This window comes from Vitis riparia, chromosome 11, assembly GCF_004353265.1.
Source record: "Vitis riparia cultivar Riparia Gloire de Montpellier isolate 1030 chromosome 11, EGFV_Vit.rip_1.0, whole genome shotgun sequence".
Classification (NCBI taxonomy): Eukaryota; Viridiplantae; Streptophyta; class Magnoliopsida; order Vitales; family Vitaceae; genus Vitis; species Vitis riparia.
This window is the reverse complement of record NC_048441.1, coordinates 8,662,067-8,684,745: the sequence shown is the minus strand read 5'-3', so window position 1 is coordinate 8,684,745 and position 22,679 is coordinate 8,662,067. Positions and strand designations below refer to the sequence as shown.

The following is a 22,679-nucleotide window of genomic DNA, read 5'->3' as shown; positions in this document are numbered from 1 at the left end:
ACATCGATCCATGTTTATTTTCTTCAATACAAATCTATAAAACTCATTAAACTATGTAATGCAGGTATACACTTTTGGGATGGTGGAATGGAGAATAAAAGAAAGAAGAAGGCAACAAGATTTTGGGTTTTTAAATGCAACTCTTATGTCATACGTTGTAGGACATAAATGTTACTTTAATTAGTACTGAGAAATTTAGATTTTTAGATGGGACTTTTATGTCATTTTATAGTTAGACGGTTTTATGCTTATGAAATGGAGGTATACATGAATCTTGGGATCTTTAACATTTGTAAATCATGTTTTGGTATGTGTTCACTCTTCTTTTTTAGTTTTGATGGGTTTAATATGTTGGATGTACTATCTTTTTGTGAACATTTGATATACAAATATTATTAGATGATCAATGTATTATGAGTTATTCCAGAAACATTACAGAAAAATGAGTTAAATATAATATGATTGTTATATTTATGGACAAAATATAAACAGGTTAATCTTACTTATTAATTCATAAGCATTACAAAAATCTATAACTAAAAACAATCATATCTTCCATAATAATTTACAATGATGTGACACCATTACTCAAAGGTGATGCATTTAATATGACATCATAACTCAAAGATGATGCATTTAATGCGACACCCTATCATCACTAGAAATATATGGTGTCACTTCCGAATGGGTCACCATTTATCTACTTTGGTGTCACTTCCAAATACGTCACCAATTGGTACCCTCTATGGTGTCAGTGGAGAAGGTGACGCTATGTTGTAGTGACACCCTATGTTTATGGTGACTCGTTATAAATGACACCATATATCTTTTTCCTTGTAGTGTTTACTAAAATTTTTCTTTCTTACCCGCAAACTTTCCATTATACAAAGCCACTGGGACCTTGGTAAAAATGGCACATATGAGATCAATGTATAAAGGCAACTGGCCCAGGGCAAAAATTGTTGCTGGCAGGCAGGTGACTGCATATATTGGAACTGCCACAGATCTTAATTGATCATTCAGAATGAAGAAGTGGCCTGTGCAGAAAGAGACCAATACAGCTGCTATGGAGATCAGCAGAGACGATATACCCAACAGAAGCTTCTTAGGCAAGCTCATCTTGAATTCACTCACTTGGTATCTAGATGAGAGAATTAATAGAAACATTATCAAGGCGGTGACTGAGAAGCAAAGAGAAACTAGTGATGAAATTGAAAACACTTGAAATGCTAGGTCATTTTCAAGAACAGGTTTCCCTTTTTCGGTGCTTCCTGGAACAGTGGCTGATGCTGTAAAGGCAACTGTTGCAATAAGTGCTGCTACAACCGAGCATGAATCTGAGGTCTTTAGTAGCCATTCTCCACCTTCTTTTATGAGTTGTTTATGCGTTTCTGTGAAGATCTCCATTGCAGTCTTGCCTTTGTTGTTGTACAACATCAATGAGTTTGGTCCCACGCAACTCTTCACATACTGCAAGCGTGAAATAAAATACACAATTTTAAAGATGTTTATCAATAATCTACTTGCCAGGATCTCTTTCATTGTGTATCTTGGTAGAAAATAAAATAAAATTAAAGCCTCACACTTCATTTGTATTGCGCAAGACAATTGGAGACACAAGCATGATGAAAAGTAAATTAACCCTAGGGAATAAGAAACAAAAATAAAAAATAAAAATGAAAACCATATAGAAAAAATAGTGCCATCTCATACCTCGTACCACTTGATTTCCATTGCATTTGCAATGCAGTACCAGGAATAGTCCAAGGATTCAGAGATTGATTGTAATTTGCAGCCAGGTGCAAGGCACTGTTTCCATCACTATCCACCGCGTGAAATACAGTTTCATTGATTTTTTTCCGTTTCAAGAGATCAAATAAACGGGGTTGTCTATTCTCCGCTGCCAACAGCACTATGTTCTTCTTCTTTGAGTTCTTGTCATAAATGGCAGTTGGAAAACGGTTGAGGATGAGCTCCACCATTTCTATGATACCGTTGCTTGCTGCAGTTAGTATTGGCGTCTCAGGTCTGTCCATCTCTGCCAGTACCACAACACACAATTCCTAAGCTAATAGAGAAAAGGGTCTAGCGTGAGCCATGAGCAAAGCCAAAATAAAACCATTTTGTCTAGATTATCAGTTTCCTCTTTGTCTGTGACAATTTGACACAATGTTGCATAAGTTGGAAAAATTATGTTAAGCTCATGCAGGATAGTTGTCTATGATGCTGCTACTCATCATGTATACAACTGACGAGTTCACATCTACTACAAAAGCTAGAGACTCCTGAAGAATTTGAAGACTAACTATGGAGGAACATAGACTCAATTCATTCTATGATACTCTTATTACAATGAAAGAAAGCATAAATAAATAGCCTACAGATATGAGACAATTCCGGACTGGTATACTATCACCGGACGGAATTTCCCTTACATGGAAAGAGAATAAACTCTTACATGGAAAGTGAATAAACTATTACATGGAAAGAGAATAAACTCTTACATGGAAAGTGAATAAACTATTACATGGAAAGAGAATAAACTCTTACATGGAAAGTGAATAAACTACCTTGCTAGAATTACTCCTAAATCAATTATAATAAAGGCAGTATATTTCACTAATTTAGGGAAGTAAACAGAGGATGCTAAATATGGGGAGGAACGCACAGGATGGAAGGCGACGTGGGCTTGATTTCCAACACTCCCCCTCAAGCCGCGTTGTAGATGTTGATCGTTCCAAGTTTTCCTGTCAGATCTTCGAAGTTAACTCGAGCAAGAGCTTTTGTGAGAATGTCAGCCGTTTGACAGTTTGTCGGAGTGTAGCTGACTTTGAAAACTCCTTCTTCAATCTTTTCCTTGATAAAGTGTCGATCTATCTCCACGTGTTTAGTTCGATCATGATGAACCGGATTCTTAGCGATACTGATGGCAGCTTGATTGTCGCAGTATAACATCATGGGATGCTTCAATGGAACCCGTAATTCTTCTAACAGCCTGTTCAACCAGATTCCCTCGCAGATACCTTGTGCCATAGCACGAAATTCTGTCTCAGCACTGCTACGAGCTACCACTGACTGTTTCTTACTTCGCCATGTAACCAAGTTCCCCCAAACAAATGAACAATAGCCTGAAGTTGATCTCCGATCAGTCACTGAACCTGCCCAATCTGCATCTGAAAAAATCTCAATCTCTTTCTTTGTTGTTCTTTGAAAGAAGAGACCCTTTCCTGGTGTCATCTTGAGGTACCTCAATATTCTGATCACAGCAGTCATGTGTTTTTCGGTTGGATTATTCATGAATTGACTTACCACACTAACGGAGAAGCCGATGTCTGGCCTTGTATGAGAAAGATAGATGAGTTTCCCCACAAGACGTTGATATCTTCCTTTATCAACTGGCGTACTTCCATCACTTTCTTCCAGTTTGACAGTTGTATCCATAGGTGTTTCTGCCGGCTTGCATCCTAGCATTCCTGTTTCATTCAATAAGTCCAGAACGTATTTGCGTTGTGAGACTGCTATACCTTTCTTTGACCTAGCAATCTCCATTCCGAGAAAGTACTTGAGGTTTCCAAGATCCTTGATCTCAAATTCCTTTGTCAGTAATTTTTTAAGTAAGTCAATTTTCTCTTCATGATCACCTGTCAAAATTATGTCGTCCACATATACAATGATAATTGCCAGCTTCCCTTCTGGGAAGTGTTTCACAAATAATGTGTGATCAGATTGACATTGAACGAATCCGTACCCTTTCACTACCTTAGTGAACCGTTCAAACCAGGCCCTGGGAGATTGTTTGAGACCATACAAGGATTTTCGGAGTCTGCAAACCTTGTTGAAGTTTGATGTCGTCTCAAGTCCAGCAGGAATGTCCATGTAAACTTCTTCCTCTAAGTCACCATTGAGGAAGGCATTCTTCACATCAAGTTGGTGAAGTGACCAATCGAGATTAACTGCCAAGGATAAAAGTACACGAACAGTATTGAGCTTGGCAACTGGAGCAAAAGTTTCTTGATAGTCAATGCCATAGGATTGGGTGAATCCTTTGGCAACCAACCGAGCCTTATACCTGTCCACATTACCATCTGCCTTGTACTTTACTGTGAAAATCCACTTACACCCAACTGGTTTCTTACCTCTTGGGAGGTCAGTAATTTCCCACGTACCATTCTTTTCCAGCGCCCGAACTTCCTCATCGACTGCCGCCTTCCACTTAGGATACTTGAAAGCTTCCTGAATATTCGAGGAACTTGTATCTCTGTGATGCTAGAAGTGAATGCACGAAACGTAGGTGATAGCTTATCATAAGAAATAAAATTTCCAATAGGATGCTGAGTGCATGATCGAATTCCTTTCCTCCAAGCTATGGGCATATTAAGAATATCATTTTCTAACTCGGAATCAACAGTATCATCAGGAGCGTTGTTACCTGGAAGTTTGCTTGGATTAGGACCCGGTTCAGCCTCATGGGTTTGTTGAGAAAGTGCTCCTTCCTCCGTTTCCTCTTGGATGTGCTCCTTATCCCACAAGTCAACAATGGACTCGGGCTGATTAAATGACTCTGGAGGAATGTGATTTTCAGTGATGATGGGTGGCTCACTGAATGACTCAAGATCCCAAAATTGATATTCCTGAGTTGAATTCTCCCCCTGAATATCGTTTTTGGGATAGTAAGGCTGGGTTTCAAAAAATGTGACATCCATTGAATTGTAGAATTTTCTTGTGACCGGAGAGTAACACTTATACCCTTTTTGATTTGAAGAATACCCAAGAAAGATGCACTTGAGTGACCTAGGATCAAGTTTACTTCGATGTTGTTGATTGATATGAACAAAAACAGAGCACCCGAAAATTTTGGGTGGGACGGTGGAGATGAGACGAGTAGTCGGAAAGGATTTTAGGAGTGTTTGACAAGGTGTTTGGAATTTTAGTACCCTAGACGACATCCTATTGATGAGGTAGGCTGCCGTAAGGACAGCTTGCCCCCAGAATAATTTTGGAACATTCATGGAGAACATTAGTGATCTAGCCACCTCTAACAAATGCCTATTTTTCCTTTCAGCGATTCCGTTTTGTTGTGGGGTATCAACACATGAACTTAAGTGAACTATCCCTTCTTGTGCTAGAAATTCTCCTAGAATGGAGTTGAAATAATCCCTAGCATTATCAGACTTTAGAATTTGTATTTTTGACTGGAATTGGGTCTGAATCATATTTTTAAAATTTTTGAAAATTTGACTCGTTTCAGATTTTTCTTTCATGAGGAATACCCAAGTTAATCTAGTGTGATCATCTATGAATGAGACAAACCACCTAGTACCAGTTACATCTTTTATTCTTGACGGACCCCAGATATCGCTATGAATCATTGAGAATGGACTAGACTCTTTATAGGGTTGAATGGGAAAATGAGACCGGACTTGCTTTGATAATTGACAGATTTCGCACTCAAAGGATTTTGGATTTTTATGAAATAATGAAGGAAATAAATGCTTGAGATACATAACATTTGGATGACCTAAGCGATAGTGCCACAACATAATTGCACTATCGTTATTTTGACATGAAACCGAAAAAGAATTACTACCAACTGCCATTTGAGGTTGTTCTTGTGGATCATGGAGCTCCTTAAGGATGTAGAGTCCAGAGCATTCCTCAGCATTGCCAATCGTCTTCCCCGAATCCAAATCCTGAAATTCACAGTGAGTGGAGGAAAAATTAGTAATACACCTCTTTTCCTTAGTGAGTTTACTAATTGACAATAGATTACAGTCCAAGTTAGGAACAAGGAGAACAGAGTTGAGAGTAAGATCCCTTGATAGCACAACTGAACCTGTTCCGGCAACCTTTGATAGTGAACCATCTGCTATTCGGACTGTTAAATTATTTGGACATGAGCTATATGTATCAAAAATTGTCGCATCTCCCGTCATATGATCAGATGCTCCTGAGTCCACGATCCAAGGTTTTTTACGTTTCTTACCAACAGTAAAGGCACTCAAAAAATTACCTTTGTGAGCCAAGGTTCCGGAACCAATGAGCTGGTTGGAAGATGAGCCAGTTTGTGACTGTACTGACAAAAGAGGAGACAGTAGTTTCTGAAGCATCTCCATTTGCTCCTTATTAAAAGGGCTAGCTTCAGGTTGTGGCGATTGTTCATCGGTAGCCACATGATTGCCTCGTCCTTCTTTCTCAAGTGGTTGACGTGGCTTCCAATCTACTGGCTTTCCATGAATCTTCCAGCAAGTTTCTCTTGAGTGTCCCGGCTTTCTGCAATGATCACACCAAGGTCTACCTCCTTTAATTTTTTGACGGTTGTCAAAAGGAGCGAATTGAGTCTTAAGAGCCGAGCTTTCTGCCATATTCAGTTGTTGATGGGATCCCATCATGAGATTTTTCCGACTTTCTTCACGACGCACTTCAGAGAATGCCTCTCTGAGGCTAGGTAGAGGTTTTACTCCCATGATTCTTCCTCTGATTTCATCAAGATTTTTGTTCAAACCTAACAAAAATTTAAACACACGTTTCCCTTCGACAATCTTTTTATACAACAAACCATCTGTAACACAATTCCAGTTATGAACCTCAAACGTATCAAGTTGACGCCATAGACGAGTAAGAGTATTGAAATATTCAGTTACCGTAAGGTTTCCTTGACGCAAATCGTGGAGGATGCCTTCAATCTGGATGATTTCAGATGTGTTTTCCTTGTCTGAGAAAGTTTCTTTTGCAATGTCCCAGATTTCTTTGGCAGTATCAAATGACAGAAAATTTTTACCAATGTCAGGGGTCATAGAGTTGACTAGCCAGGACATGACCATATTATTTTCTGCTATCCACTTCTTGTAGGTTGATGCTGTGGTTTCTGGTGCCGCCGAAGCTCCGGTGATGTAGTCATCTTTCTCCTTTCCCCGTATAAACATTAATATGGATTGAGACCATTGCAAATAATTTTGCCCATTCAGTTTATGGGCTGTGATTGGCAGATGAGAGGTTTCCATTTGATGAGAGGATGAAGACGATGAGATGATGATATCAGAAGTAGAGGATGATGAGTTGGTAGCCATTCCAAAGGCTGGACCGTATTTAGGCATAACCTAGAAGAATAGAATTGAGTAGAAAAAAAAACTGACTAAAGATGAAGACGATGAGACAGGATTAAACCTGCTCTGATACCATGAAGAATTTGAAGACTAACTATGGAGGAACATAGACTCAATTCATTCTATGATACTCTTATTACAATGAAAGAAAGCATAAATAAATAGCCTACAGATATGAGACAATTTCGGACTGGTATACTATCACCGGACGGAATTTCCCTTACATGGAAAGAGAATAAACTCTTACATGGAAAGTGAATAAACTATTACATGGAAAGAGAATAAACTCTTACATGGAAAGTGAATAAACTACCTTGCTAGAATTACTCCTAAATCAATTATAATAAAGGCAGTATATTTCACTAATTTAGGGAAGTAAACAGAGGATGCTAAATATGGGGAGGAACGCACAGGATGGAAGGCGACGTGGGCTTGATTTCCAACAACTCCACCCTACAACCCTCCATATATCAGTGCATTATACAAATAGGAAAAGCTATTTGGAGTAAAATAATAATAATAACAATAATGATAGCCCTATCATTTGTTTGAACTTTTTTATGTCATTTTGAAGGTACCCAGACTTAATACTACCATTTCAAGGACAGAGATGCCTGGTTCTTTAGTTTCTTCTGGTGGAAATTCACGGATAAGGTCCATATCAAAAGTTTCTTGATTGGATTTTCCGAACCTTCCAGCAGCATCATTCCCGGAATTTCCAGCACTGTTAAGCATTTTTTTGACCATCTGAAGAGACCATACGTGCTTCATCTCTGCCAGTACCACAACACACAATTCCTAAGCTAATAGAGAAAAGGGTCTAGCGTGAGGCATGAGCAAAGCCAAAATAAAACCATTTTGTGTCTAGATTATCAGTTTCCTCTTTATCTGTGACAATTTGACACAGATGTTGCATAAGTTGGAAAAAATTATGTTAAGCTCATGCAGGATAGTTGTCTATGATGCTACTACTCATCATGTATACAACTGACGAGTTCAAATCTACTACAAAAGCTAGAGACCCCACCCTACAACCCTCCATATATCAGTGCATTATACAAATAGGAAAAGCTATTTGAAGTAAAATAATAATAATAACAATAATGATAGCCCTATCATTTGTTTGAACTTTTTTATGTCATTTTGAAGGTACCCAGACTTAATACTACCATTTCTAGGAAAGAGATACCTGATTGTTTAGTTTCTTCTAGTGAAGGTTCATGGATAAGGTCCATATCAGAAGTTTCTTGATTGGATTTTCCGAACCTTCCAGCAGCATCATCCCCGGAATTTCCGGCAGTGTCAAGCATTTTTTTGACGATCTGAAGAGACCATACGTGCTTCTCTTTTATGTGCTTAATCGTCTGTATGTCTTTGTATCCTTTAGAACCACATAACAGAGAAACACATTTTAAATCTATATTGTTTTACATAATAGTAGAAGGGAAGATAGTGATAGCAAAGTGGTCCCATACCCAATACGATCATCGGCATTAGTTTACGTACAAGCTTCATCAGCTTGAAGCCTGCGCGATAATCGTCACCTATATATGTGTGTGTATATATATATATATGAAAATAAGTATAAGAAACTTCTCAATAGACAAACAAAACTCAAAATAAATTGTTTAAAAATAAATTGATCATCCTAGCTAATTCGCATGTTTATCAGGTTGAACTCCAAGCGGGGTTTTAGTTACTTTTTTATTTATTTATATATTTATTTAATATCATAAGCAATAAAATGCAAGCTTATGCATCACCACATTCCCAACCAAAGCTTATTTATGCTCATAAATAAAAGGACACGAGTTTTATTTAGGAAGTGTTATTGGAAACTGTTAAATAATTTTTTTAAATTGTTCTATTATATTTTATAGAATAAAAATCTGTCCAAGAATCTAAATATTATTCATCCCTTTTTATATTTTTAAAACTAACTTTTATATATAGTGATTTAATTTTAATCAATTTTCATATTTATATAAATATTTTTTGAAATAACTCTGAAAAACAAGTGAAAATAAATTTTATAAAAACACTCAATTTTCAGTTTTTAAAAAATAAAAGCTATTTTTTGTTTTTAAGAATTGCTATTATTTTTTGTTAGAAAACGATTTAATAAAAACAATAGCGAAACAAGGCCAAAGATTCCAAACATGGTAGGAGCTATACCAAGGGGGTGTGAGGAATTTAAGAAGCTATATGCATTGATTTTTATTTTTTATTTTTTGTTTGGTTTCCACAAAACCAATCTCTCAAGTGCCCTAATGCAGTCTTTTTAATAACTTTCTGATTAGAATCTTTGAAATGCAGATATGTAATTCTTCATTAAGACCACCGTAAAAGTTGTTGTCCTTATCGTTACTATTATGATTACTGTTATATCATCAATGTTATAATCACTGCTGCTGCTATATCATTATATTATACTATTACTACGTCATTACACTACGACTACAACTACTGCTTATAATTTGACTACTTTACACTAGTATTACATTTATTATATTGCAACCTATATATAAATTAAAACTGGTTCCTACATATGCTTTCACCTGGAGGCAGTTCTCTTGCGTTCCCCGCCAATCCCGTCTCTGCATCCCCCCGTTGACCAGAGTTTTTTGCATTTTCTCCATTAGCTCTAGAATTAGAAACCAGTTTGCCTGGTCACAGCATTCATATCATAAATAATTTAAAAGATTTGATTTATTTATTTAGTATTATATTTATTCATAATGGATCTGCCAAAAGCTAGCAGATGTGATTAGATATTAATAGCAGTTTCCTGATTAGATGTTATGACTGCAGTAAAGGTAGTTATAATTAAGAAGAAGAAGAAGCACAAGCTAGAAGAAGAAGAAGAAGATGTACCACTACAAGAATAAAAGGCACCATTACGAAGAAGAAGCACCACGCCACAAAGTAGTATCAGTAGCCCATATACCTTATATATAGGCTAGATGATTGAATCATATGTCATTACTATGATGGAAACAATTGTGTAGGAGTTTCACTGCTTACCCCATCCAAAGATAACCAATAGAAAACTATATATGAGATTCAAGAAGTAGCAGCATGTTCCATAATTTGGTGGAAACCATCGATCTCTTCGAGATTCGGTATTCCTTGATTGTTGACCTATAAAAAAGAAAATAAAAAAAGAAAAAAAGGAAAATCCAATTATCCCAATTGTTTTTAGCTGTGAACTTATCAATGCCATAATTGTTCAACGTACTGACAAACTAGCAAATGAATCATGTAATTACTTAGAACAACAGAAGTATAAGTAAACTAATGGCTCAAAATTGGACAGCCTGCCCTCCGGCACTAGGTGGTTAGCATAGGGTGCATGGTTGGTGTATGATGTGCTGGGGTGACCGAACTCAGAAAACTAAAGTTGGCTAAATTTCTCAAAGGGAGTATAAATTTAGCTTGTGGCAAGCGTGCAGAAATGCTTATTGATAAGACATACTGCACCATTTTTAGTTTAACTAGGTGGCTGATCTAGGAAGGTCAAGAGAACCAAGGAAAAAGTCGACAAGCAATAGCGAATGAGGTTAGAGGAGTTGGAGTTGCTTAAATATTTTGCTGGCAGGTTTGAAATCAGCTGATGACCCCAAAACTTGACCCGGTATGTTTGATACTACGTACGGGACTGGGATGAGAGGAGTTGAAGTAGGGTTTAGATTTTTATTTAGGCTACGTTTGTTTCTTGGAAAGTAATAAGGGAAGAAAAAAATATTAAAAAAAAATTATTTTCTTGATTTTGTTATGAAAAATAGAAAAAAAAATTAAATATAATTAAAATTATTAAAAAAATTATATTTTAAAATTATTAAATCTTTATATAGAAAAGTTAAATAAATGACAAAATTTTGAAGTAATACATCAAAATAATTTATTTACTTTAAACCTATTTTTAATTTTTTTATCATTTTTTTCCTTTTATTTTTTCTCTATTTTCTTTTTCTTATATTTTCCTTCTAGCTTTCCGGAAATCAAACATAATATTAGTAATCACGGTAATGATAAACAAATAATTAATAAAAATAGTAATTGATTAATATCAGTAAAAGGTGAATATAGTTCATGAAATTTTTTTCTCTCAATTTTTAGGTAGCAAAATGATGATCAATTGTTATATGTAGCATGGGAGTGCATGGTCAACATGGGTACTTTAATTCCTCGCTGAATATTCATGCAACTACAGAGGAGCATCTGAAGAGAATATTTAGAAAACTTATTATGAAATTTGCCATATGCTTTTGTAAAAATAAATATAAAATTGTGTTGTGCAAGCCTACTACACATGCACCTGACAATAAGAATATCCAATACATACTGAAAAAGCTATGCGCCATGTATTTTTAGATGGATACTGGCACTTGAAAGTTGATATATACGTGTTGGGTTGTTGATCTGATCTGGAAGAATATTGGGATTTATCTTGTAAAAATAATAATATTATTAATAATGGGCGCGTGACAACAAGAATATATATCCAATATATACAGAGAACGCTATGTGTTTTGCATGTTGTTGGTGGAGGTTGATATATACCTGTTTGGTCATTGATCTGATGTGGAAGACTGACATCTGGCAGCTTTTTGACAGTTACACCTTGCAAAAGTAATAATATTAATGTGAACAAGTAGTGAATATAGTGTAATAGTTACAGGATAGGATTCAATCCATCACAGCAAGAACTTCCTTGAAAAGTAGTGCGCGCTAGGTACTGACTTGAAACAGATACTAGATGCATGGGTCCCTAATAGATATGAAAATATAATTCATATGAATGCCTGTGCGCATGCACTAGGCCTGGGCCAAGGAAATCGTCTGCTTTATCTATGAAGGGGTACCTAAATGAGTAATGAGATTGGCAGAGTTCTACTTACAAGAATAAACAATATTTTCCAGCCGGCTGAAGTAAGTACAACTTCTGAATACTAAAGGCTTACGGGCCAGGAGATGGAGAGGGGTCAATCCTTTTTCGTCCTTAGTGAACATAAGCTCTTCATAGTTGTTCAATATCAATAATGCCAATTCTGTGAAGCACAACAACAAAGATTAATGTTGATAATTTAAATATCGAACGTGTTGAAATACATAGATATCTAAAAGCATGACATGGCACACGGGCACTTGGGCGTGTGTATGCATGAATGCTATACTCCTATGAAGAGGCCTGAAATTTAAAATGCTTACTAAAGTGTTCTCCATTAATGGCAGTGTGGAGAATGGATTCACCACGCGCTCCTCTATAGTACTCCTGGATGCCTTTTGGAAGGCAGATTTGACAGAAGAAAGTGAAAGCGTCCAATTTGCCATAGAGAGCGGTCAAGAAGAGGGGTGTATGCCCATCATCATTGCGCTCGCCCACAAGATCTTTATTCACGTCAGTTATGCATTGGCACATGCGCTTATTTCCCAAGGCCGCAGCTAAATGGAGAGGAGTGTTGCCATGGTCGTTCTTAATTTTCAGAGCATCCTTGGCCTTGTCACCCAGCACTTGAACAAGATGTTCAAGTATTTCTTCACGGCCACCTGAGACGGCTAGGTGCAATGCCGTGTCCTCTGAAGTAGTGATCCTGACTGAGGCACATGGCGAGTGTTCCTTGATTATGTCTACAACCTCTTCCCATTGGTTTTTCATGACCACCTTAAAAAGTTCTCTCTCATCGAACCCCTGCATTTTTCCTCTCCTATGATGAGTAACAAGTAAGAACCTCACCCACTCCTATCGATACCATAAAACAGATAGACGACATGTATATATATATATATAAACCAGCCCCGCTAGCCCATCCCCCTCCACTGTTCTCTGGCTATGCTACTCCAAAAATGATACCTTGCTCAAGATTTTGGATAAGAATAAGTATAGACCCCACCATACAAAAATAAAAACATAGGAATCTTGAATTTCGTCATTGCTAAATAGATCATCTTAAAAATCTATCCTTGATTAAATATTAAATGTCATTCCATTAGCTCGCTCTGTTGCCTGCAATGCATCATGACTTCCACTTTTGTAGTTTTATTTTAGTTTGTCGTCGCGACTCACGTTGTTAGCTTTTATCTAATCGAAAAGAAAAGGTTCAGTCTTCCTGTACGACCTGAACAACCTACCGGCAAGGGCAAAAGGGAAAGAGAAAATACAAAATAGAAAAGTGAAAGCAAGGGCAAAAGGGAAAGAGAAAATACAAAATAGAAAAGTGAAAGTCTGCTCCCTCTCTCTCTCTCTCTTAAAATTCTTTTTTTTCTCCGAAAGATAAAAACAATCTAAAAAAAAGTTAAAAAAGGTAGGAAGTAAATAAATTTTTTATATGATAATTCCAACTCATTTCATTTATTTCAAAAATTAAATAATTAGAAATTAAAATAGGAAGTGAATAATTTTTTATATGATACTCCCAACTCATTTCATTTATTTCAACTATTTTATATAAAAATTAAGTAATAAAAAATTATATAAAATTTTCATCAATTTTAAATATATTTAATTTTTTTTTTTTATTTTTCATAATCACTTTGCTCAAATCAGGGATAGCACTAAAACCGAAAACCTACTTTTTATATCCTAAAAAGTGTATGAGTAAATAAATTTATTTTTATACATCATGTTTTTATTTTAATGTCATCTAGTTGATCAATGAAGATTTAATATTTATCGTGTACACTTTTCGAAAGAAATTAAGAATCCAAACACCACCTTGTTCGCATGAAGCTTTTTAATAAAAAAAAAACATATAAATGCATTTCATTTTATGAAAAAACTATAATATATGTTACTGAAGTACATTAATGCTTCTTTGAAAAGAATGGCAATTTACAAATTTGATTATTTAATTTTGCTAAAAATTCTACTTAGTGTAGGAGTTTTTTCTTTATTCTTATAGGCAAAATGTGATTGGCAAGATCAGAAAAAGTAACATGTGAGTTGCAAGCTTATGCTTTATAATAATAATAAAATGAAAAGGAGCATGCTCATATCGGGGAACAATATGATTCCCAACCATGTTACCTTAATTCTCCTCCTTTGAATGACAAAGACAACACGATGAAGAGCGGTGAAGTTGGCTTTGAATATGATCCTTATTGTCGTGGTCACGCAGAATATGAATCACAACCCCTGTTTTTTTCCCAAGGCTGCAAGCGGCATCTCTAACCATGGTTTCTTCCCGTAACCATGATTTAGGCTAGCTCACGTGTTTCAGATTTTGTACAAAAAGAAATAAAAGAATAAGAAAATATATAAATAAAATTATGTGTATTACAATAATGTGGATACAATCCTCTAGGATTTTTTATTTATTTTTTATAGAAGAATAGTTTCCTCTTATTTGATCATTTTGATTACAATCCAGTGGATGACAGTGAGAATAAGAATATTCTTTTTACAGAAGAATATTCAAAAGGGCCTAATGTGGCTTGTTCTCGATTGACTTTATTGATATTTGAGGAGATAAAAACATGCAAAGTAACACTATATCATATAAGAAAAAAAGTTTCTAACACTATATAAATATGAATTCTTCTTAACTTTATAAACATATTTTAAAATCGTGAAAACCCCTTTGGGTTTAGAGCGAATAATATCTATATGAATAGGTATAGATAGTTACAACGTGGTATCAAAGTTATAAGATATGGTCCTGTAAACTTCTTAGCATAATTGGGTTGGGATAGATTATGTGTGACGAGGATCTCTATATTCATTTTTAAAATTTTCAGTTTCTTTTAGTAATTTAATTATTATTTATTTCAAACTCTTTTAGTATTCCTTCCATTGCTAATCTCCTTGTGTCTTGAGTTGAATAGGTTTCTATGGCTCCTAGGCATACTACTTCATCTCATCATATTCAAGCATCGAATGATAATGCACCCTTTAGAACTACTGGAAATGTAAATGCTCCACCTAGGAGCATAGAAGAAGTAATGGCACATCCTCCTTTGGTTGAGGGAATGGCCTAAACTATGGATAACTTAGAGAGATTGCTTGAACTTCAAAGAAATTCAAGCTTAAGCGACTTAGGCTTAAGCCCAAGCTACTAGGGCCCAAACATAGGGTTAATCCTCTAATTCTAGTGGGTACACTTTTGAGCGGTTTAAGAAGTTGAGTCCTCATCCTTTTAAAGGAGAGTCAAACCTAATAGTAGCATAGTCTTGAATTCTTGACCTAGAGAAGTACTTTGATCTTCTAGGTTGCTCTGAAACACTAAAAGTAATGTTTTCCACCTTTATGTTAGGAAGAGAGGTTAAGCATTGGTGGAGGATGGAGAAAAGGATTTTAGAGAGTCAAGAATCCTTAAATTAGGATAAATTTAAGGAATTCTTCTACAAAAAGTACTTTCCTAGATAGTCAAAGTTCTTATTGATCCAGGAGCTACTCATTCTTTTATTTCTGCAACACTGGTTGATTTGTTAAGCTTACTGTAGACCCTCCATTTTATCCTCCTAGTATTTGTTCGATACTTTACAGTAATTCCTTGGTGGTCCATTACTATTCGTGTAGCCTATTTTTTTTAAGGCACCTTGGCGACTTTAGTTGAGGGATTTATCTAACCCCATTGTGACTCTTGGCAACCCTATTTAGACTTAGGTCCACTTAAGCACCCTACACCCATTTAGGTGCACTTGGCCCATTAGGCACCACCTTAAGCCCACTTAGGCTCACTTGGGCCATTTTTGGCACGCCTTAGCCCATTTAGGTTTACCTAGTCTTGCTTAAGTCACCTTTTAGGTAATTTTTACATGATTGCATTTCTTTCTTGCATGTTATTTATTTATTTTTATTTTTTTATGATTTTTATTTTATAAATTTCTAAAATACCTTTTATTCATTTATTAAATCTAATAATTTTATGTTTATGTAGGAAACTAACCAAAGGGGTTTGCCATAGAAAAAAAAGAAAAAAGGGCAGCATGTATATGGATGGAATGAGAGCTTTGTTCAGAGGGGGAATCAGTCCGCGTGTATATGGACAAAAAAATGAGGGTTTTTGTCAGGTCAGGAAGAGATTATCATGCAATGATGGTAAGTGGCCAGCACGTATGGAAGGATTTTGGATTCGGTAAGAGATGGATTAAATGAGAGACTTGGTTTAGGGAAGCGGACGAGAGAGGATGAGAGAGGAGATTCTTTCTTATATCTCCACCTTGGCTGCAAAAGGACAGGGGCAGAAGAAAAGGAAACATGCAGTGTGTATATGGACAGAATGAAGGCTATGTTCATGAAAAAAAAAAAAGAGTTATGATCGCGCTTGACTTGGTGAAGCGGATAGAGGGAAGATGAAGAGGGGTGAGAAAGGACAGAGATGGAAAGGAAAAGGGAGGAACCATTGAGAAGCAAGAGGAACAGGCGCACCCAGGAGAGATTTTTCCAGAGGCCGCACCGGTGAAGAAATGAGGATAGCACGCACTCCCATGGATGACAAGAACATGCTGCCACTTTGAAACCCACACCGCCCTCTCATCAGTCATCACCACCCTCGTTCTCTTCTCTTTAACATGTCCCCTGCAGCGCATGTTAGTACCCTTTATGCCGAACGATGACTGACGCTCTGCCCCCACCTGCCGACTCTGACCGTCGCTTCTCTAGTCGACGCGTGTCGCCGGAAGACTTGTCGTTGAACGATTCTCTGCCTTTCTTCACTTTCTGCTCTATCAGGGGCCACAACTCATTCTCTGCCAGTGGTTGCGCCGTGTCCCTCCAAGTTTGAGCCTGACGATCAGCTTCGACTGCTTTCAATCTGCTGCCACGCATTCCATGCTCGATACATCGACGCGTGGCTGACATCCAATAAGACGTGTCCTCTATATCGATCTCCGATATTCGCGACGGAAGCAGATTTTATGAAGGCCATACTCACGTCAACGAACGCTGGCGGTAGCTTCCGAATCGAGCTCGGTTCTGTGAGTTGACGTCGATCAGTGTCAGATTCCAGAGAGGCGAGACGGTCGTACTCTGTAGGCTCGTTTGGCTATGTCATCGATCATGGGTCCGAGGTTACCGTGGCCTCCACCCATCGACGAGGAGGCTTTGAGAGCAGTGCAGCAGAAAAAGGACACGGATGACGCCCGAGCTCAGTCAAATCAACTTGCATCGGAGCCTCCAGGGCCTAGCACCGGGGCGGAGGTAGCTTCAAGATGAAGCTGGTTGAAGGATTATGAAGACAGGTTGTCTTCGACAGCGTTAATCTCCTCACATGCGCTATCGTTCCGGAGCTCCGACAGGTTTTTCACTGGAAGCATTCGCCGCAATGGAGCTGCTAGCGTCGATGACTGGGATTTGGAGGCGAATCGGGTTGGAGAAAAGATAAGCCAAATGTTTCGGTGGTGTTCAGGGATATAATGGTAATTTTGGGATAATTTGGTAAAAAGAATTAGCTCCAGTTGCATCCTGACCATCTACGTCAGAGACCTGGCTAGGTTCATTAGACCAGAGACGCCCAATAGCATGCCACTTTGGAGAAGAAAGCAGCCCGTACCTTTGAAGATTCTATAGCCCATTCGTGTTCTCCGGAAAGGTAATTTGGAAATTTGTTTAACTTAATTTTTATTCATTACATTAATTCAAAAGGTTCAGTTTTATTTAGTTTTAGTTTCTAATTCTCTAGATTAAATTAAAATGGTTTAAAATTAGTTTAGTTTAGTTATTTATTTATTTATTTATTTATTGCGAGCATGTTTGTTTTTAGAACATTAGTTTCTTAGTTAAATTAATTATATGTCATTATATTCTTGTCATTTCAGTTCATTAAATAATCAATCCCATGTGATCAAATTCTTTCTTCTAGTTCTATCTTAATCTTAGTTTTAATTTATTCTTTTAGTTTAGATATTTTGTACAATTTTAATTTTAATTCCATGCTATTATTTGTGTTTTCATGTTGATAACTTGAGTTTTTTATTGATCCCATATGGTTCCTGAGTTTTTTTATAATTTAGTTTCCTAATTGATTTCATGTCATTATATCCATGTTTTGGATGGTTAAGTTTATCTTTTGGTTTATCCTATTGGGTTCATTTGTCATGTGCTCTTGATTGAATATACTTTAGCTTATGTGCTTTTAGAATTCTAGTGAACAAATCTTGATCGATATCTTGTTATCTTGCTTGATCTAAAATTCTTCATGTTCTTACTTTGATGATTTTGTTTCAAATTTAATCTTCAGAGGCCATTAGAAAATAATGAAGATTGACCTCCATTCACACCATTTCGGTTTGCTTGATTGCCAAAAATTTTACTTTGTGATTTTTGTTTCCGTTTGTGTTGCTTGGTATACTATTTCTCATATGTTTTATTGTTCTCAAATTAATTTCTCTTATTTTAAAATATAGCACTTTTCTCAAAAGATCCCTTTAAAAATCTATTTCAAAAACTCATTTAGAGTCCTTAGAATCAAAATCTCATTTTCTTAAATAATATGCAACCATCTTTCAATCGGTTCGCATCTTTCTCGGTTTTCAATGAAAATTTTAGTTTTAAACAAAACATGAATCAAAGCTTGTGATCCCAAATAAATGAGACGACTCTAAGCCAGATTTGTGTATATCAATTGGGGAATTAGTGAAACCCCTACATAAGAATTTTTTTTCAAAACTCTTCCTTGCTACCATTTTTTACTCAGCCACTGACCCTTTAGATTTAAAATTCGTTTTCGTAACATTAGAATGTTTTTAAAAATTTTCCAAAACTTGTATGACTTTCCTCACTTCTTGAACTCGAATTTAAAGTTTCATTTGAGTTAGAAAGCCATCCTGGAATAGAAAATATAAATGAGTCTTTAGGGGGGCTCCATTTTTACCCAGTTCTGGACTCCTGAGATATTTTTGCAAAAATAAAATACCAGACAACCTTTTAAATTTGATTCAATATTTTCTCCCAATTTTAGGCTTCTTGAAATTGATATTAGATACATAAAATATTAAAAAATATGCCTTTTTAAGGGATATATGATTTTTCAAAGTCGTACCTACTGTACATGCTAGATTTTGTACATCTAATTAGCTTGAGTGTTTTAAAACTATTTTTGAATACTATCTGACCCTAAATTTATTTTTTTCCGTGATATAGAACCTTGAAAAATGTATGTGATTTTTTGCACTATTTTATGTGATGCATTATTATTTAAAATATATATATTTTGCATGCCACTATTTTTTTACCTAACCTGGACCTTCTGGAACTTTTGGGCATCTTTGCTGCAATTTGACATTTGAATGAGTGTTTGGATTTTGGTATCTTGTTCTAGATGTGTAGGAGTTGTTCCCAGCAATTTTTTTGTGATTAAATTCCACTCCAAGACATTTTTTTAGAAATTATTTTTGTGATACTCCCTTTACTATATGCATGCTAATGACTTAGTACTTGCTTGAATTGGTATTATTTTTGGAGTCATTTGATTTATCTTAGCTCGATTTTGGCTTTGGCAATGTATATTAGACATAATAAAGATGTTATATGATATTTACTTGTCCTAACCACTCTAGTATTTTTTGAGGAATCTTATAAATTATTCATGTTATCCAAGTACACTCTTTATTACTTACTTTTCGAAATTTTATGAACATGCATGTTATTGTGAATTTCATTTATGCTTGATGTGATCCTTAGGTGCTTAGATGTATGCTTGATTCGCTATGATTAAATACAGGTTGTGTGCTATATTTCTATACTAACCCTAATGTTTTATGATAGCACTTGAGAAGTAGTTCGAGTACGCATCCTGACTCTCCTTTATTGTGATTTGATCTTGTTTAACATGCTATTTTTTGAAATCACCTTAGTCTACCTAGGTACCCTCAATCAATCAATTAATTGTCACATTTCCCTCAACTTAGTCGGTAGAGACCTTTAATGGGCTTAGAGGGGTGCTACCTTTTAGAGGTACTTTTCTAATAGGTAACCTAATCCTTAGACTTAGACTCGGGTTTTTTCAAAGACACACTTTTCCAAAAACTATGGAGTAACTTTTTTTAGGGTTTTCTTTCTTATTTTATTTTCCCTTTAAAAAATAAAATAAAATAAGTGGTGACTCCGACTTTTACAAAATTAATTTTTTACAAATAAAAAGCGAGTTTCGCAGATCGAGTGGTGGCGCACGTGAAAAATGCAAATCTCCATCTGCAATGAATGGAGAACATTACAACAACACCATCAATCAAAGACAACAAAAATTCGAGTAAAAATTTCTCACCCCTGCAATTTGGAATGGAAGAATGATATGTGTGGGAACTGCAAGCGTTATGAGGTTTCAAAGAAGAATTCTTTCCTCTTGTACGTCTTGCTTGTTTTCTGGGTTGGTGGAAAGTCATTCTCAATTTCCTCGGACTTGAGCAAACCGTTTGCCTCATTAGGGTGGAACTCTTCTTCACTAGAGGCAATATCGATCATGTCTACATGGTTTGTTGTTTGGGAGGGTGGAAAATCATCCAAAATCTCAAGAGAAACTTGGTAGTGGGTATGGTCAATGGTTGGATTAGTAGCACATGGATATTCAATCTCAGAAGCGGTCATGTCAAATACAAGCACATGGAAATGTGAATCGCCTTCACATCTGAATAGTAAGAAATACCTATATTCTATAGAATAATGGTCAGCAAATTGCTGCCACCCACTACTGAGCAAAACCTCACCATGGTGTTTCAATAATTCCACAAGCAATACTGCACCAGTAGGAAGGTGGAAGAATACAAAATTTGAGGGACTGCCTCCATGTTCTCTCAGAAAGATATTAAGAATTCCCTGTGGAAATTCGTCAATAGGTCTTATGGTGTCACCAATGAATATTACAAAGAAAAAAAAGGGTTAAGAAAGATGAATACGTACCAGGCATCCATGTGAAAAGAAGGAAGGGTGTATAACCTTGAAAAACTATGGCTTCTTGGTGGAGGTTATGTGCTTCTAAAACCTGCAGCAAAAAGAAAAGTGGTTGAAGATGAAATTGGGTCAAATGTGATTTAATTCATGTATGTGGCTCGAGGCAAAATGCAGGTGATGGGTCCACTATAGGAATGGCAATTTCACGAGTCAATCGGGTCACCCGTCCCTCCCCGCCCCTATTGGGACGGGTATGGGATAGTTTTGTGAAACCCGAATCGGGTTAGGGGCGGGTATGGGTTTGTAGTTACTTGCCCTGCTCTGCCCTGAAATTATAATTACCAATAGACTTTAGGTTTGAATCTGATATGATCTAGTGGGTAAGAAGAGAAATGAGGTTTGGGGAAAATGAAGAGTCAGTTGCTTAACCTACGTCCTCTATGCCGACTCTTTCCTTTACTACAACCACTACCAGCACTAGGGCTTCGCCATTGTCGCCGGCGCCATCCTCGGAATCTAGAGAGGGACTGGCGTTGGTCCTACTGCTTATCTCAATACACTAGCGCTTAACAACGTTGTTTCCCTCCGCCCCTTGTTTAACCAGGGTTAAGAGTAGAGACTGGGTTTAGGGCTTTCTTCTTATTGAATGGAAGAGTCTAGAAGAATCAAGTAGAGCCGCTGGATTTGGGGTTCAGTGGAGGCGATATGGCCCATCTGATGGACCTGCCCCCTTGGTACTGATGATGTTCTGATGTGGAGATAAGGGACTGGCTGGTTGACATGGCGGTGTCGCCGTCTAACTGGTATTGTTGGCGAATGACCTTCCTACCTCATTTTCTTTTCTTTTTTTTGTTTTTTCTATTTTAATCATGTCATCCCTCCTTTTCACAGTTACCACATACCCATCCATCACTTCACTTTAATCTCGAACCAATTATACTGAAATGCCCGAATTGCCCTCAAAAAACCAGAACCTCATTGAATGCCGAAACTGGCCTCTCGAGTCGACCCCGTCCCGGCTCGAGAGGTACGGGGATGGGATCCCATTCACCCACCCCGCCCCGAGTATGGGACAGGGATGGGAAATAGATTTATATAATTGGGACGAGAATGGGGTAGGGGTGGCCCCGCCCAAATCCGCCCCGTTGCCAATCCTACTCCACTGTTCCTGTAGATATGCACTGACCATTGTACTTCCATCCTTCATTCACATTCTCTTCCAAAATATTGTTTGCTTTTCTACTTAGCTTAAATTAATTTTTTTGATAATTTCTATAGACTTTTATCCAACTTAGAAAAAAAAAAAAAATCATTTTCTGGTTTTTTTTTGTCCAAATTATGAGAGAGTGAGGGTGCCAAGGAAGAATGGAAAGGGGAGGGAAGTAGGTGGGGAGATATTTAATATGCGTGGGATCAAAATGTCCCACTGATTCCAATTCAATTTCATAGTAAAAGATGAAAGCACACTTTCTATTTTGATTTTAAAGAAATATCTTATTTTTTAAGGTTTTTGAAATTTATTTTTAATATTTATTTAAAACTTACGTTGCAATTAGAAGTTAAGCATTTTTTTTAATTTATTTTTCTTCATTTTTTTAATGACTGTGCCTCTCTGGTTTTTTTTATTTTTGCCTTTTTCATTTATTATGTATCAATCTTTCTGATATAAGTCATTCTCAAATTATTAAATACCAACACTACTTTTTTTTTTGGTTTTTAATTAAAGATTAAAAGGGAAAATCTAATAT

General features: G+C 36.5%; 2 protein-coding genes and 1 pseudogene across 2 annotated transcripts; 1 reads left to right on the top strand and 2 right to left on the bottom strand.

Annotated features, from left to right (window-relative positions):
• Nucleotides 1–846: 846 nt before the first annotated feature.
• LOC117924732 lies at nt 847–12,819 on the bottom strand. Its single transcript, XM_034843451.1, has 11 exons — nt 12,315–12,819; nt 12,005–12,154; nt 11,667–11,726; nt 10,128–10,244; nt 9,662–9,769; nt 8,579–8,647; nt 8,293–8,484; nt 7,718–7,876; nt 1,714–2,038; nt 1,586–1,643; nt 847–1,470 (listed from the first exon to the last, which is right to left on the bottom strand). The coding sequence occupies exons 1-11, from the start codon at nt 12,799–12,801 to the stop codon at nt 847–849; spliced, it is 2,349 nt and encodes a 782-aa protein (XP_034699342.1). The 5' UTR covers nt 12,802–12,819.
• Nucleotides 5,558–7,239, bottom strand: LOC117924594. The gene is made up of 2 exons (XM_034843269.1): nt 6,011–7,239; nt 5,558–5,690 (listed from the first exon to the last, which is right to left on the bottom strand). The coding sequence occupies exons 1-2, from the start codon at nt 7,092–7,094 to the stop codon at nt 5,656–5,658; spliced, it is 1,119 nt and encodes a 372-aa protein (XP_034699160.1). The 5' UTR covers nt 7,095–7,239; the 3' UTR covers nt 5,558–5,655.
• A 3,838-nt stretch (nt 12,820–16,657) lies between the features above and the next one.
• Nucleotides 16,658–17,460, top strand: LOC117924731 (annotated as a pseudogene).
• Nucleotides 17,461–22,679: the final 5,219 nt, after the last annotated feature.

Coding starts and splice junctions, on each gene's coding strand:
- LOC117924594 (XM_034843269.1), bottom strand. CDS start 7,094: ATGCCTAAATACGGTCCAGCCTTTGGAATGGCTACCAACTCATCATCC. Junction 5,691..6,010: donor CGGAACCTTGGCTCACAAAG/GTAATTTTTTGA, acceptor TGTGAATTTCAG/GATTTGGATTCGGGGAAGAC.
- LOC117924732 (XM_034843451.1), bottom strand. CDS start 12,801: ATGCAGGGGTTCGATGAGAGAGAACTTTTTAAGGTGGTCATGAAAAAC. Junction 11,727..12,004: donor GGAAAATATTGTTTATTCTT/GTAAGTAGAACT, acceptor TACTTTTGCAAG/GTGTAACTGTCAAAAAGCTG. Junction 7,877..8,292: donor AGAAGAAACTAAACAATCAG/GTATCTCTTTCC, acceptor TGGTACTGGCAG/AGATGAAGCACGTATGGTCT.